Here is a 16,294-nt window from a genome sequence, read left to right as displayed (position 1 = left end):
ATGGCTGCAGTTTGATGACTAAAACAAGTAAAGGATAAAAGATATATATGCGTTTATGTGTATCATACAAACACACACAGGTATGTGGATGTATGTATATATATATGGTTACATAAATAATACACAATTAAGTATATTATTATTATAAAATACATAATAGTACATAATAATTACTCTTCCTTTTTTTTTATTCCCCAAACTTCATAAAGTTTAAAATACACAGCAGAAACTTATTTCCAAAGAGAGACCTTTTCTAGTAAACTTTTTATACATAGGAAACAGAAAACAGAAAAAATTCTTTTTAAAAAAAAAGAATAAAAATCAAACTTAAAGAAAGTAAAATGTGGGGGGAATAATGCTGCATTGTAAGCCCACACTGTGAGGGAGTGAGATAGGGAGAAGTGGGAGAGGATGGAGACTGGATAAAAGACTAGTAATAACTGGTCTAAGTCAACCTTGTAAATAAGCAGAAAAGGAAAAGAAAAGAAAAAACAGAAAAAACCTGAAACACTGATAAATGATGTCATAGCGTGAAAATCAGTCAACATGAATACAACAAACATTTCTCTAAACTCAACAGGAAAGAGAAGAGGACAATAAAAATATAAAAAAAAACAAGAAAAACCCTAGGCCTATAAGAAATGGCTATTAACAGACTTCCCAGAAATTTCTGTGTTAGTGTGTCAGCAAGCAAGTTGCAGTTATATGAGGAAATAAATATGAAGTGAATTTCACATCTTTTGTGTGTAATTAAATGGTCTTTGCATGATGTAGATGCTTCAGTTTGAATGCTCGGTCTCAGATTAGGTCATCTGCCTGACAAGTGCAACTCTAGCATATATATATTACTATTTAGCAGAAGCAACAAAGTGACTGAAGGACTGAGAGTTTCATGTGTGTTGGCACTTATGAAACTACTCATACATACACTCATATTTTGAGTTCTGTTTTTCCTGTTTGCATCATTAACCCCACCCCCTACACACACATGAAATGACAGAAACAGTATAGTGAAATTGCTGTGGGAGTGGAATACCCAACATTTTGGACAGAATCCTTGTTGAAGGTAAAGTTGACAGGATGGATATTATAGAAAAAACCCCAGAATTTTACATCCTCTATGACAAATTGGCAGCAACGAGAGAAGACTGTAAGATGTGCATGTCATATGTAGTCAGTACGTAGTAGGAGAGAGAAACTTGGTGAGGGAGGGAAAAGACTGAATTGAAAGGAGAGCTGAAGGGTAAGAGCGATATTACTGAACGAAGAGGAGATGTAGAAGAAAAATCATTCACTAAAAACTGTCAGTGACATGGCACCAAGTCCAAATACAAAAGAGTGTTCATTCTCTTTCCTTGAGTATGTGGATCCATGACGTGTACAGATGCTGCACACAAATATAAGTGGGTAATGAAATGATCTGCTGTACTAAGTGGGTGGTGACAGGTTGGCCAGCCATATATAATAGGATGCTTTGAATGAGTTCCAAAAGCAATTGACAAAACAACATCCTGTTTCTCCAATATAAAAGAGCATTGCAAAGTTTGCAGATGATGCAGTATATGAGGTTGGAAGATATACAACAGAAGCCTTGGATAATGCGGTACTGAAGAGTAATGCTAGTAATTTTTGAAGTATTGTTAGTGTAGTGGCAAGTGTTGCAGTGTCAGCAAGGACATTTAAAAGTGCTTGGACACTATGGAGCATCAAATTAGGAGGTGAAGGAGAGAAGAGGGTATGTGGGGAATACTGAAACAATTGTGGGATCAAAAAGTAGGATTCAAAGGTTGCAGATGAGTGTGTTTCAATCAAACAACGGACAGGACAGGTGGAAGGCGAGAGAGACTGAATCTGGTCTGTAGGTGTGTGTAGGGAGGGTAATAGAGTGGTGGCATGGTCAATGGCCTGTGGCCCAGTGAGGTGCAGGGGCCACAACTGATTGAGGATTTAGTCAGAAACGTTGCATTCTCTCACAATGGGAATTGATATACAAATCAATGCTGCAGAAGCAGTGAAGCCAAAAGAATTGAGAGAATGGTTTGGTAGAGTTCATGTGTCTGAGGTGAGAGGGAGAGAGCAGTGGAGATAAGAGTGGGAATGACATTTCAACTTGCACCACATCATTGAAGAGGTAAAATGCATACTTTCCCTTCTACTCTTACACATCCTCTTAGTTCAATAATTCTTCTTTCATCCTTCAGCTCCCTCTCTCAGCTTATTTTCTGTTCTACCTCACACTTACTCCTTTTTCTTTTCATTTCTCTTTCCATCTTCCTCGCTCACCCAGTATCCCTCTCCCATTACTCTCTCTCTATATATGCAAGCTCATATAGTCTTCTGCTCCCATCAGTTGCAACCAGTTTGTCAACCATTAGAAAATCTAAAACTCTGCTGACTTTCTCTTATTTTCTTCCTGTTGACTTTACCCAGAAGGACTGAGCAAAACATTGGGTACTCCACTCCCCATGGCAATTCCACTGGTCTCATTTTGTTGCATTTTTCTTTTACCTGTATATATTAAACATATACACATGCATACACCTATAAAGATATGTACATGCATATACCCATATACATACACACACACACACACATACAGACATACATATACCCATATACATACATATATAGTAATGCCTCGATATGCAAGTTAATTTGTTTCTGGAGACTGCTTGTAAAGTGAAAACTCATAAAGCAGAACAATAATTTCCCATAGTAACAATGTTATAAATAGTAATGCATTCCCAGAAAAATATTTTACCTATGACAATAAAACAATAGCAGAATGTATAGAATATTTTATGTAAAATAAAAAGAATGTCAAGACCATTTATAATAAAAAATATTATTATAACCATTTTCTGAATCACTTTCACTCACACGAGACTCATAGGCACCATCACTTGTAAATTTCTTTTTAAAAAAACAGGTCTTAGAATTGTTTGCTTAGAAGTTTTTTCTTTCGCTCTCTATAAATTTCTCTGTGACATGCAGAAGTATTTATTATGGTAGTAGAAACGTTTGCACTTTGTTTAAAATTTGGATCTTGTGCTTGAAAAATTTCAGCTCACCACACAAAAGTAAATTGAAAAATAAAACTCATTAACTAGGGGTCTCGTGAAGCAGATCCTTGTAAAGTGAGGTATTACTGTACTTATATACATACAGTTATATAAAAAAATGTTCAGAAGTCAAGCGAATTAGGTACTTATATAGTAAAGCACCAATGTCAGGTTGGTGATAATGCTATCATGTACAGGGTTCGTCGAGTCAGTCTTAGGGGGTCAAGACACACACAATATAGCCTGGTTCAAACTAACAATGTTGGGTTATTTTTGTTGGCCATCAAAAAAATCACTACCAACAATTTGGCAACACACAATTTTTCTTCACCATGTTAAATTACAAATATTGGCTTTGATTTGGTGCACTCAGTAATTGACTTGTGGCTGTTGTGATTTTCTTTTAATCTTTCAAATCCTTCATACTATGTCAATCAAAAACAGGAAGTGGTTGGGTGAATATGTACAATATGGATTCACGTGTATAAAGGAATGTGATGAGAGTCAGCATCCTCAATGCATGATTTGCAATGCCAAGTTGAGCAATTCTAGTCTAGCACTGGCAAAACTAAGGGAACACTTCCTAAAGCTGCATGGAGATGGGAAATACAAGAACACAACACTCACTGAAGAGAGCCAGATTCAATGAAAAGCCTACTCTGCCTATTCTTGGCTTTGCTCTCATCGACGAATTGATTTTCACAGCATCGTATGAAGTTGTGTATCTGATCGCAAAGCAGAGAAAACCACACACCGTTGGTGAAACACTTGTAAAAACCAGCTGTGTTGAAGATGCTGCTAAAGATAAGTAATCCCAAATTCCTCTTTTGAATGACACTCTCAGCAGTAGAATATCTGACAGGAGCGATGACATCTTGGCTCAAATAGTCACAGATCTGGTTTGAAGCCCTGCAAAATTCAGCCTCCAACTTAATGAGACTGACATTTCCAATCTAAGCCAGCTTGTTGCATTCATGCACTACGTGAAAGATGATGTGATAAAGGAAGATTTCTTTTAGTTTGTAAACCTCTTACAACAACAACCAAGGTAGCCAATGTGAAGAAACATGTGAATGACTTCTTCAGAGACAATGGGCTTTTGTGGAATATGGTTTCTGCAATTTGTTTGGATAGAGCTCCAGCCATGCTGGGATTACACTTTGGTTTTGGAGCAATGGTGTTCTGCACAGGCAGAACCTTGCCTCTGAATCTTGCAGATGTATAAAAATTTGTAGTTGAATGTATGAACTACATGCTATGAAGCACTGCATTTTCAAAGAACTGTGTAATGAAATTGGCTCTGAATTTGAGGCACTTCAGTACCATTCTAACGTTTGGTGGTTATCCTGGGGAAAGGTGCTGAATTGTGTTTTTGCCATGCATGAGGAATTAGCCCTGTTTTTTTGTGAGAGTACCAACATTGTCATGCGGATTGCTTTGAAAATTCTGAGTTCATTCTCATTTGACGCACATGGCTGATATTTTCAATCATCTCAATCGACAGATGCAGGGTGGTGGCGTTAACATCATAGAGGCAGAAGAAAACCTGAAGGTGTTTAAAATAAAAGCTACCTTTATAGAAATGACAAACAGAGAATGACGTGTCCAGAATTGGAGACATTTCTGTACCTGGGGAGCTGAAGCAAGCAATTGCCATGCACTTAGATGAGCTTGCAAAGTCTCTCAACAATTACTTCCCCACCAGAAAGTCATATCCAGCAAGGGTGAGACAGCCGTTCATGTTCAGTGTTGTGACAGCAGATGTCAACAATGAATACCTCGCCGAAATCATTAAACTTCAGCAGAGCCGGCTTCAACAGCAACTCTTCAGAACAACAATGCTCTCAACGTTTTGTACAATACCCTCTTATTGCTAAGAAAGCCTTGATATACCCACACTGTTTGTTACAACGTATCTTTGCGAGCAATCCTTTTCGAGGATGGTAGACATGAAAACTAAGAAAAGGAACAGACTCTGTTGTGAAAATGATATTGAGAGTGGCACTTGCCAAAGTGAAGCCATGCATTTCTGAACTTGTATCTGAAAAGCAACAACAAAAGTCACATTTATTTGCAGTAAATATTCATTGAGTTATGTTTCCGTGTGCAATTGATGCACGGTTCATTTTGTGCACTAATAAAATATATACCTATGTTTTGAAGAAATCATATTTTATTTTTCCAATTACGAAGGTTTCAGGGAATGCACTGATGAAGCTTGCAGGGTTCAGCACCTCTGATAAGGTTGAGAACCACTGTACTAAAGTAAGTACGGATTTGTACTACGTCGATCAATGGAAATTGCAGATGTGTTACCAGTGCCGGTGGCATGTAAGAGAACTTTCCGTTTCGCGACCGTTGCCAGCACCGCCCCGTTTCGTGTCCGTTGCCAGCCTCGCCTGGCCCTCGTGCCGGTGGCACATAAAAAGCACCATCCGTTCGTGGCCGTTTGCCAGCTCTGTCTGGCACCAGTGCGGGTGGCACGTAAAAAGCACCCACTACACTCACGGAGTGGTTGGCGTTAGGAAGGGCATCCAGCCGTAGAAACACTGCCAGATTTGACTGGGCCTGATGAAGCCTTCTGGCTTCACAGACCCCAGTAGAACCGTCCAACCCATGCTAGCATGGAAAACGGACGCTAAATGATGATGATGATGATGATGATGTATGTGTACAATCACAAATGACTGACTGAATAAACAATGAGTCATCAAGGTCACACATGGGTACACTCACTGTACCTGTTGCAGTAGACTCTGGATCCAAATGAATTGCAGGTTCTGAGTTAGGTGAAGAATCAACAAATAACAACAGATATGTCTATGTGTGTATACACACACATGCACGCATCACAAATGGTAAATATATATATATATACAAGATAAGAAAATGGAGAAATTAGTAATTTGTGGTAAATCATTTTACCTTTGCCTATATAATACAGTAAATGAATTGATTGCATCGCAATCCTTATCATTTATGTATTAACTTTGTTGGGTACTTCACTAGCAGTATATTGGATATATGTTATCCCATGGAGGGTTGCATTTACAACCCGTATCTCAATTTGTATGTATATATATATATATATATAACCTGTGTAAGCATGGAAAACGGACGTTAAACGATGATAATGATGATGATGATGATACATAGAGAAGATAGTCAGAGGTATAAGAGTATGATCAATCCTGGGTGTTGTACTCACCAAATTTATCTCTTGCTGGTTGAAGGTCTGTGTATACTCCAATGGCTCTCAGAATATCTGGTTTGGTTATGTCAGGGTATTTATACTGAAAACGAAAGAGACAAAGTAACACTTAAATATTATTCTATATACATAAACAAAATATTGTTAGGCTGCTTTTGAGAACTACTAGTAACATGTAACCCAATACAGCCTGTTGCATGTTTGGGTCATCAGCAACTAAACCGGTAACCCCACCAAGTTTGCTTGGTGAGGAGGGTGATTGTTAAACACCCTACTGGGTGAAAAACAAGACCTGTCAAAGAATGGAAGAACTCATGAGTAGTCAATGGCCATTCAACAATGAGTACATACGTGTGGAATGTGTGTATGAGTATATATATATATATATCATCTTTGTATATTCATATTTTTATATTCCTTTATATATATACACTCATGGAGTGGTTGGCGTTAGGAAGGGCATCCAGCTGTAGAAACACTGCCAAATCAGACTGGAGCCTGGTGCAGCCTCCATGGCTTACCAGACCCCGGTCGAACCGTCCAACCCATGCTAGCATGGAAAACGGACGTTAAATGATGATGATGATGATGTTCACATACAAAAGTAGTAGTGATTATTGTTGGCATTGCAGCTTAATTTTCAACATTTTTTTTATTAAGAGTGTATTCCAGGTGTAGTCTACACGGTGCATGAATGACCTGATGTGGGGCATAAACACATTTATCTCAGAAAGGAATTCAAAAAGGCAACACACACAATCATATACATACAAACATACACATACATGCACACACATACACAAACACATACCCAGAGAGAGGCAGACAGACAGTGTCAGATAGTCCACAATGAAGTCTTCACCTCTCTCTCTCTCTCTCTCTTCCTACCTGTTGCTTTGCCACCTCGGTAGTTGCTGTTGCGAAAGAGGTAGTATGGAAGACAAGAGTGAAAGGAATTGCAACAGGCATGTTCATTTCCAGTCTTGAGCTAATCAACTTTTTCGTTTTCCACATGAAACGGAAAGTAAGGCTGGAGAAGAAATGCCTGTCGCAAAGTGTGTTTCGTTAAAGATGGAAGTCTACAGCAAGTATGCTGCGAGTGAAAGAACCTGTTTAAATGAGAAAGCAGTCTTCAGCGTGAGTATGTGGTTTGTGGGGTTGACCGCGTCCTCTGCTTCATTTTTTGTAAATCACTTGTTCTCATTTAAGTGTGTATATTTTAATTGTTTATTTATTCATACGTTTCGTCTCATTCGATACCCTGACCCCAATGCTTGTTTTGTCAGTCCTCATATCGTCCCCTCTTTTTCTCAACCTCATTCATGGTTGATAAAGAAATTGACTGGAATTGTTTTAGTTGTGTCTTCAAGCCTTTCTCTCTGTTTTTCTCTTGCTATTAAAACAATAAATGTCCAAAATGATTCAGTGTTTCAATTGAAAAACACAAATGTATTAGACAGTTTTTGTTTAGGATATGGCATCGAATATTTGCTGTGGTTGAAAACACAAAACAAACACCACCTTTCTTTGAGTCACCACTCACTCCTCTTTCATATATATATATATATATATATGTCTTGTAGCCGTATGGGTAGGAAAGCATGAATTCAATGAGCAATAAGAAAAATGAACTTTTATTGTCAGTCCTTCAGGAGTGTTGTTGTGCACTGTTTGTGAAAATAGTTCTTCCTACCATAAAAAAAAAATCTTAACAGGATACTACTAAATACAACTTCAGTTCAAGACAGAAGGAAAACTGAAGCTAAAGCTGGATCTAAGTGATAAAGAATAAAGAGCAAAAATCAAAAGACACAGAAATAGATTTGTTGAAAGTTGTGAAACTTTGACAATGAAAGAGGCATCCTATGAAATTGTTTAACATTGACCCCTCAAAATTGAAGCCTTACCTTGAAGGAGAAGAAATTGTTACAATGTCTAAGTATTTGAAAGATGTTTTGGTAATAAAAATATCGAAAGAAAAGTAGTTAAGAGAACACTGAATAACTCTGACACATATTTTATAAATTTGAACAAGAAGTTTGCTTCTCAACCACATGGTTCTGGGTTCAGTCATACTGCATGGCACCTTGGGCATGTGTCTACTATAGCTCTGGGTCGACCAAAGCCTTGTGAATGGATATGGTAGATGGAAACTGAAAGAAGCCTGTCATGTGTGTGCGTGTAGTTATCTCCCACCACTGCTTGACAACCAGTGGTGGTTAGTGGTTTGGCAAAGTAGACCAACAGAATAAGTACCAGGCTTTAAAAAGAAATAAGTACTGGGATTGAGTCATTTCACTATATTACTGATAGCTTCCGTTACCTAGGTGACCAAGTCAGTAGCGGGGGCGGGTATGCTGAAAGTGTAACTGCTAGAGTAAGAATAGCCTGGGCAAAGTTCAGAGAGCTCTTACCACTGCTGGTGACAAAAGGCCTCTTGCTCAGAATAAAAGGCAGACTGTATGATGCATGTGTACGAACAGCCATGCTACAAGGCAGTGAAACATGGGCCATGACTGCTGAGGATATGCGTAAGCTCGCAAGAAATGAAGCCAGTATGATCCGATGGATGTGTAATGTCAGTGTGCATATTCAACAGTGTCTGAGTACCTTGAGAGAAAAGTTGGACCTAAGAAGCATCATATGTGGTGTGAAAGAGAGACGACTGCGCTGGTATGGTCATGTAGCGAGAATGGATGAAGATAGTTGTTTGAAAAAGTGCTACACCCTAGCGGTTGAGGGAACCTGTGGAAGAGGTAGACCCAGGAAAATCTGGGACGAGGTGGTGAAGCATGACCTTCGAACTTTAGGTCTCACTGAGGAAATGACCAGAGACCGAGACCTTTGGAAGTATGCTAAGTGTGGGAAGACCCGGCAGGACAAGTGAGACCACAACCTGTGGCCTCTACCTGGGATGTAGTCAGTCCACTTATGCATACCTTTCCTTCTTGTGACACAAAACTCTACTTGTGAAGACTTGTTGATGCAAGTGAAAATCGAAATCGACCAACATCAATGGAAATTGTAGCTGTGATACCAGTGCCGGTGGCGCATAAGAGAACCATCGGAACATGGCCGTTGCCAGCCTTGTCTGGCCCCCCCGTGCCAGTGGCACGTAAAAAGCACCATCCGATCGTGGCCGTTTGCCGCCTCATCTGGCACCTGTGCGGGTGGCACGTAAAAAGCACCCACTATACTCACAGAGTGGTTGGTGTCAGAAAGGGCATCCAGCCGTAGAAACATTGCCAGATCAGACTGGGCCTGGCGCAGCCTTCTGGCTTCCCAGACCCCAGTTGAACCGTCCAACCTATGCTAGCATGGAAAGCAGACGTTAAACGATGATGATGGCTGAAGGTAAGTGCCCCAGCATGGCCAGAGTCTAATGACTAAAACAAGTAAAAAGTTTCTACTTTTAGAAGAATCGATTAAAATATGGTGAAAAGAATGAGGTCATTGGAAGAGTCATTGGGAACTTGTTTTCAAGATTTTGCAGAACAAGGCTGGCATAAACTTATTTTTTCCCCTAGTGAATGACAATGTTATCAGCCACTCTGATGGGCATGATGCTAAGTAGTCACCTAAATCATTTCATTCCTGTGTGAAACTGATTTGTAAGATCAGCTGAAATGGGTCAACAAAACTGTACATTATTAAAATTACTACACACACACAAATGCATATGTATATATACATACACACATACACATATATAGACATACATATTGAATGTGTTAATGTGTGTTATTCTAATAACCCTTTAGCATTTACACCATTCTTATCCGGCCCAAATATTCTGTTTTATGCACAGACTGGCCATACTCAGCCTCTCACACCTACCCTATGATGTCATACTAAAAATAAACAAGCACATCATCAAAATATCAACACAAAAGGATAATGCATGACAAATTCAAAGCAAAGTGAATACATGACTATTACGTTAGACAGACTAATCTGAATAAGAAAGGGTGAAACATGACTCAAATGCGATGTGTTTTAATATTCAAAACATTTCCCCTGTTCATGAACAATGCAACACTGAAAGAGGGAAGTTCACACACACACACACACTTGTAGGTAAAAGAAGTGAGAGACCACAAGGATGTCATCTTAATAATAAGTCAAGGTCACTGCAGACACTCCCGCTTTTCCTAAAGTCCATGACCCTTGCTATGGTTAGCAGATATCACACCCCTTCCATCTCTGTTGCCGTCAGTTTTATTCTATAAGTCTTTGACAATCACCCCTACTTCCAGTCGGCACAGCCAAGACTACACAGCTCACCACCAACACAATTAATACTGCTTTTATTCCGTTACTAGTCTTACAATTACCATCACTACCACCTCCTTCATCACTATCACTCAAATAACCACTGCTGCTACAATTACCATCACCATTACTACTAAAATTGCAACTACAATTACCACATTTGTCATTACTACTATCACCACCACCACCACCACCATTTCAACTAACATTGCTATAAATATAAGGCAGGAAGGGAATGTACATGCTTCTATATGTGAATGTGTGTGTGCATATGTGAAAGAGTGAGAGAGAAAGACAGATAGAGAGTGTGAAGGGTGGAGAGGAGCAGTTAGAATCTGAAATACTTATCTGCCATTACAATTGCACCAAACCGAAAGTATGTCCTGTCTGTACCATTTTCATATAATTACTGCCAGGAATGTCAAACTCTTTAACTATTCTCACCTTGTAATAACTAACAGCCAGCTGCTACACACAGCTTCAGATATGGCTTCCCCCTTCAGTTGGATCTAGCATCACTTTTCAACAATCAGTATTCCTGTTGTTACCTACTCATTTAATAATAATGTTAAGTGGCGCAGTATTCTACAGGCCCTTGTGCCCTTAATGTAAAGCACAAGCACAAGAAGTATACGCTACAAGAGGTTTGTACATCACACATACTTGCACATTTCACAATTTCCATGGAGACTTAGTATAATATTGTATGTGGCTGAGTATTTCATAGACACTAGCATTTTTTAATGCAATACACAAGTGGACTCAGCAATGCAAAGCTGGCCCTTTGAAATACACATAACCTTCCAAGAGGCTTCGATACAGTTTCTGTTGACTCACTTTCACTCACAAGACTTGAGTCCATACTTGATGCCTGTCCAAATGCTGTGCAGCTGAATTGAGATTGGTACCTTCAGGATTGCAAAGTGATTTTGTAACCATTTGTGTGATTTGAGACTGTTTTGTACTATGGTCAGGATCAAGGACTACAAAAATGGAAATGTCTGGAGTGACAGTGACTTTGATTAGTTAACTGATCAGAACATATTTTGGATTCCACCAATGGAAAAAGATTTCCAAAAGAACCAAAAACATGACCAAATGAGTCACTCAACAAACAATATGCATGAGGAAAATCTTCAATGTCAGTCTTTTAACATTAGAAATCATCATCATCATTTAATATCCACTTTCCATGCTGGAATGAGTCGGACAGTTTGACAGGATCTGTTGTGACTAAGTACTGCATTATGATCCAGTATCTGCTTTAGCATGGTTTCTACAGTTGGATGCCCTTCCTAACATTAGCCATTAAACAGCATGTACTGGGTGCTTTTTTTTTTCTGTGCCACCAAGCAGCTTGCAAGATTATGCACCCCAAGGGAAGGGGTGATTGGTTTTATGCTAGGAGATGAGGGGTTAAAGTATGAGGGAGGGGGAGCGAGCAGGTTCTTGTAGAAAGGCTGCATGGTCACTAACATTTAGTAGGGGAGTAGGAGAGGGAGAAAGTGATCAGTAGCAGCTGTAAAGAGATAAAATATGGGAAGGTAAAAAAAAAAGAAGTATATATTTCAAATAGATACTGTGGGTATTTTGGTTTTAGAAATAGTGCACCATGTTTCATATCATATGGAGCAAATAAAAGAGTCAACAACAGGAAGGGTGACCAGATGTAAAATACTGGCTGGGCAACTTTGATGACTATTGTTATGGGGTTTGTAAACAATAGTTTGTTTGTTCATTTAATGTCCACGTTTCCATGCTGGCAAGGTTTGCATGGGATTTTATGGCCAAATGCTCATTCTGTTGCCAACCCTAACTTGTGTTTTTGATAAGGAATTTAGATTTCAAATATTTTCTAACCATTATATACTTGGTGACACAAGGGCCAGTAGGAAGAAGGCTGTTAGGTAGCAGAAGTTGCCTCACGATGGCCGTCATCATCATTTAATGTCTTCCTTCCATGCTGGCATGGGTTGGATGGTTTGACCAGGAGACACAAACCCTGGAAGGGGTAGTGTTGACTGGACAAAAGCTGGGGCTTGATCAATCCTACCTGAGTTGCCCGGGCAAGAGTGTTTTATATTGAAAGAAGCAAAACATCTAATGACACCCAGGAAACATCACTGACAATATGTCCAGGTGCATTACAGGATGATGCATATAAAAAAAGTTCAAGAATTTTTTAATGTTTTGAAAGAAAAGAAGGTAATTTTTCAGAGTAACCTAAAAGAAAAGGGGCTTTTAGATTCTTGCGTTCTAGAAACAGGAGGCTGAAAAAACTTGAAAAAAGTGCCCCAGAAAGGATGCATTCCAATAACTGAAATCAGTATAAGGATAAGAGTGTATGTGTGTGTGTATATATATATATATATATATATATATAAAACAAATGACTCTGCGCTAGTTTTGTACGTAACATTCGTGACATGAAAGTCTCTCTTAGTCTACAATGTAAACAAATACATATTATTTATGTAACTATTACAACACACTAATTTAGTCTGACAAGTGCTGTACACGAAACTTGAGTCTAAGTATTGAGGTGTTTTTAGATTCAACAATAAATTCTGAAAAATGAACACGATGTTTGACAGTCGGAAATTATGGTTAATATATTTACTTTATAAAACCAAAAAAAGTATAAGTGTAAAAAAAATGTGTATGAGAAAAAAATGTGAATGAGAAAAAAAATTTGCGGGAGAAAAAATTTTTTTCGGAGGGATGGGGGACTTAGTCTTCGGAAATGAACACCTTTCAGGAGTGAGCCAAACTAGCAATCTTATTGGCTGTTGAGCACAATTTAAGCACACTCAAAACAACAGCTAATTCGCCCTCAACTATTTTTTCGGTACTTGTCTATTGTCGTGGTCCCGGTTTCGCACACGCGAATTCGCGCCAGACGTAGGTACTCGATACTCGAGATCCTACGAGGTGACTTGCGCATGCGCAGTGCAGAATTCGCGCATGCGCGTTAACCCCCCCCTAAAAAAAAGGTGTTGGATTTCACTAAAAATATATATGTGTGTGTGTGTGTGTGTATATAACATTTTCAATTTTACACAAAAAAATTACATAGTCGCTTTCCTCGCGGATTTACAGATAAATTAAATAATTCTTGAAAATTAATTAATATTAATAATATTTTTTGAACAAAGTAAATAATTTATAAAACTTGGTTAATAATTTTTTTTACACAAACGTGAACGTATATAATTTGTGAAACTTTTTTTTTTTTTTACAGACGTATATAATTTGGTAAACTTAATGAATTAATTTCTTCTCATCATCATCATCGTTTAACGTCCGTTCTCCATGCCAGCATGGGTTGGACGGTTCGACCGGGGATCTGGGAAGCCAGAAGGCTGCACCAGACTCCAGTCTTATCTGGCAATGTTTCTACAGCTGGATGCCCTTCCTAACGCCAACCACTCCGAGAGTGTAGTGGGTGCTTTTTACATGCCACCCGCACAGGTGCCAGTCGAGGCGGCTCTGGCATCGGCCACGATTCGGATAGTGCTTTTTACGTACCACCAGTCCAGGGGTCCTGGCATTTGCCGGGTGTCACACTTGCCCCAACATGTCTTCGCAAGCAAAGGGGGTTGGCATGGGTGCCTGTCGTGGGATGAGGTTCGATATCAACTTCGCTTGCCTCAACAGGTCTTTGTGTATAAATGTATAAATTTTTCGCACTAAATTCTTTCCGTAGAATTTATCAAAAAACGCGCAAAATTATTCCGTAGAATTTATCAAATTAAAAAACGCAAAATTAAAAATATATTTTTTGAAATTGCAAATTATTTAGAATATAAAACAAATGAAGTTAAATTTTAAAAATAAATGTCATATACTTATACTCTGTAAGGTGCTGTGTTCACACTTCAATTTACTATTTTCTAGAAATGTTGCTTTTCTAATTGAAACAATTTTTCTCAATCTCCATTTAAAAGTCCATCATGTCTCTTGAGACATATCAAAATGAACAACTTTGAATTACGCGGCGGCGGTGGTGGTGTGAGGTTCTAATTTTTTTTTCTGATCTCTCTTTGCCCCCCTAGATGGAGGTGTGGTGGGGAGACAGATGAAAGATGTTTCATTCTCTACTATATATGTATAACGTTTAGTAGATGAAACCTTAGCGACTGAAGAAGGGGATTTTTCGTTGTGCTTATTGTCCTGTATCTCTTTTTTGCTTGTCTTGTTCCTTGGTTTGTGTCTATGTTTTTCGTCTCTCTATGTGTTCGACGTCTTTTTGGTGTCCTGTACACATATATGCGTGTATATGTACATGTAGAGGTAGGTACGTACATATATGTTTATATATATGCATATGTTCTATTTTATTAACATATATATATCTATATATATATATATTTCTTAAACCTACACGATATAGTCTATAAATTTGGGATGTTTTTGAAAGATAATATATTTTGTCATCAGAATATATATACTTTCTCACACTACAATTAAGATATATTTATTTTAAATCGTTCATCTTTTCCCGCGACAACAAAAATTGGGCGCGAAAATTTTTCTAAATATTAGCGGAATGAACAACTGAGATAAAGAGGAGTCAAAGAGAGATCAGAAAAAAAAATTAGAACCTCACACCACCACCGCCGCCGCGTAATTCAAAGTTGTTCATTTTGATATGTCTCAAGAGACATGATGGACTTTTAAATGGAGATTGAGAAAAATTGTTTCAATTAGAAAAGCAACATTTCTAGAAAATAGTAAATTGAAGTGTGAACACAGCACCTTACAGAGTATAAGTATATGACATTTATTTTTAAAATTTAACTTCATTTGTTTTATATTCTAAATAATTTGCAATTTCAAAAAATATATTAATTTTGCGTTTTTTAATTTGATAAATTCTACTGAATAATTTTGCGCATTTTTTGATAAATTCTACGGAAAGAATTTAGTGCGAAAAATTTATACATTTATACACAAAGACCTGTTGAGGCAAGCGAAGTTGATATCGAACCTCATCCCACGACAGGCACCCATGCCAACCCCCTTTGCTTGCGAAGACATGTTGGGGCAAGTGTAACACCCGGCAAATGCCAGGACCCCTGGACTGGTGGTACGTAAAAAGCACTATCCGAATCGTGGCCGATGCCAGAGCCGCCTCGACTGGCACCAATCCGACCGTGGCCGTTGCCAGCCTCGCCTGGCACCTGTGCGGGTGGCATGTAAAGAGCACCCACTACACTCTCGGAGTGGTTGGCGTTAGGAAGGGCATCCAGCTGTAGAAACATTGCCAGATAAGACTGGAGTCTGGTGCAGCCTTCTGGCTTCCCAGATCCCCGGTCGAACCGTCCAACCCATGCTGGCATGGAGAACGGACGCTAAACGATGATGATGATGAGAAGAAATTAATTCATTAAGTTTACCAAATTATATACGTCTGTAAAAAAAAAAAAAGTTTCACAAATTATATACGTTCGCGTTTGTGTAAAAAAATTATTAACCAAGTTTTATAAATTATTTACTTTGTTCAAAAAATATTATTAATATTAATTAATTTTCAAGAATTATTTAATTTATATAATTAATTCATTAATTTTATTCTGTAAAATAGTAATTAATTCATTTATCTGTAAATCCGCGAGGAAAGCGACTATGTAATTTTTTTGTGTAAAATTGAAAATGTTATATACACACACACACACACATATATATTTTTAGTGAAATCCAACACCTTTTTTTTAAGGGGGGGTTAACGCGCATGCGCGAATTCTGC

At 38.3% G+C, this 16,294-nt stretch overlaps 1 protein-coding gene across 1 annotated transcript in view; it reads right to left on the bottom strand.

The window, feature by feature from the left end:
• The window catches only part of LOC115223815 (tumor susceptibility gene 101 protein), a 57,103-nt gene that overhangs the window by 24,437 nt on the left and 16,372 nt on the right, over positions 1-16,294 (bottom strand). Inside the window, exon 3 of the mRNA XM_029794486.2 lies at positions 6,271-6,355. Within this exon, the coding sequence (XP_029650346.1) occupies positions 6,271-6,355 (85 nt within the window). The remainder of the gene's footprint in view (positions 1-6,270; positions 6,356-16,294) is intronic.

The sequence above is a fragment of the Octopus sinensis genome, linkage group LG24, assembly GCF_006345805.1.
Source record: "Octopus sinensis linkage group LG24, ASM634580v1, whole genome shotgun sequence".
Lineage (NCBI taxonomy): Eukaryota > Metazoa > Mollusca > Cephalopoda > Octopoda > Octopodidae > Octopus > Octopus sinensis.
Note: the sequence above shows the minus strand (reverse complement) of the source record. Positions and strands in the feature narration are given on the sequence as shown.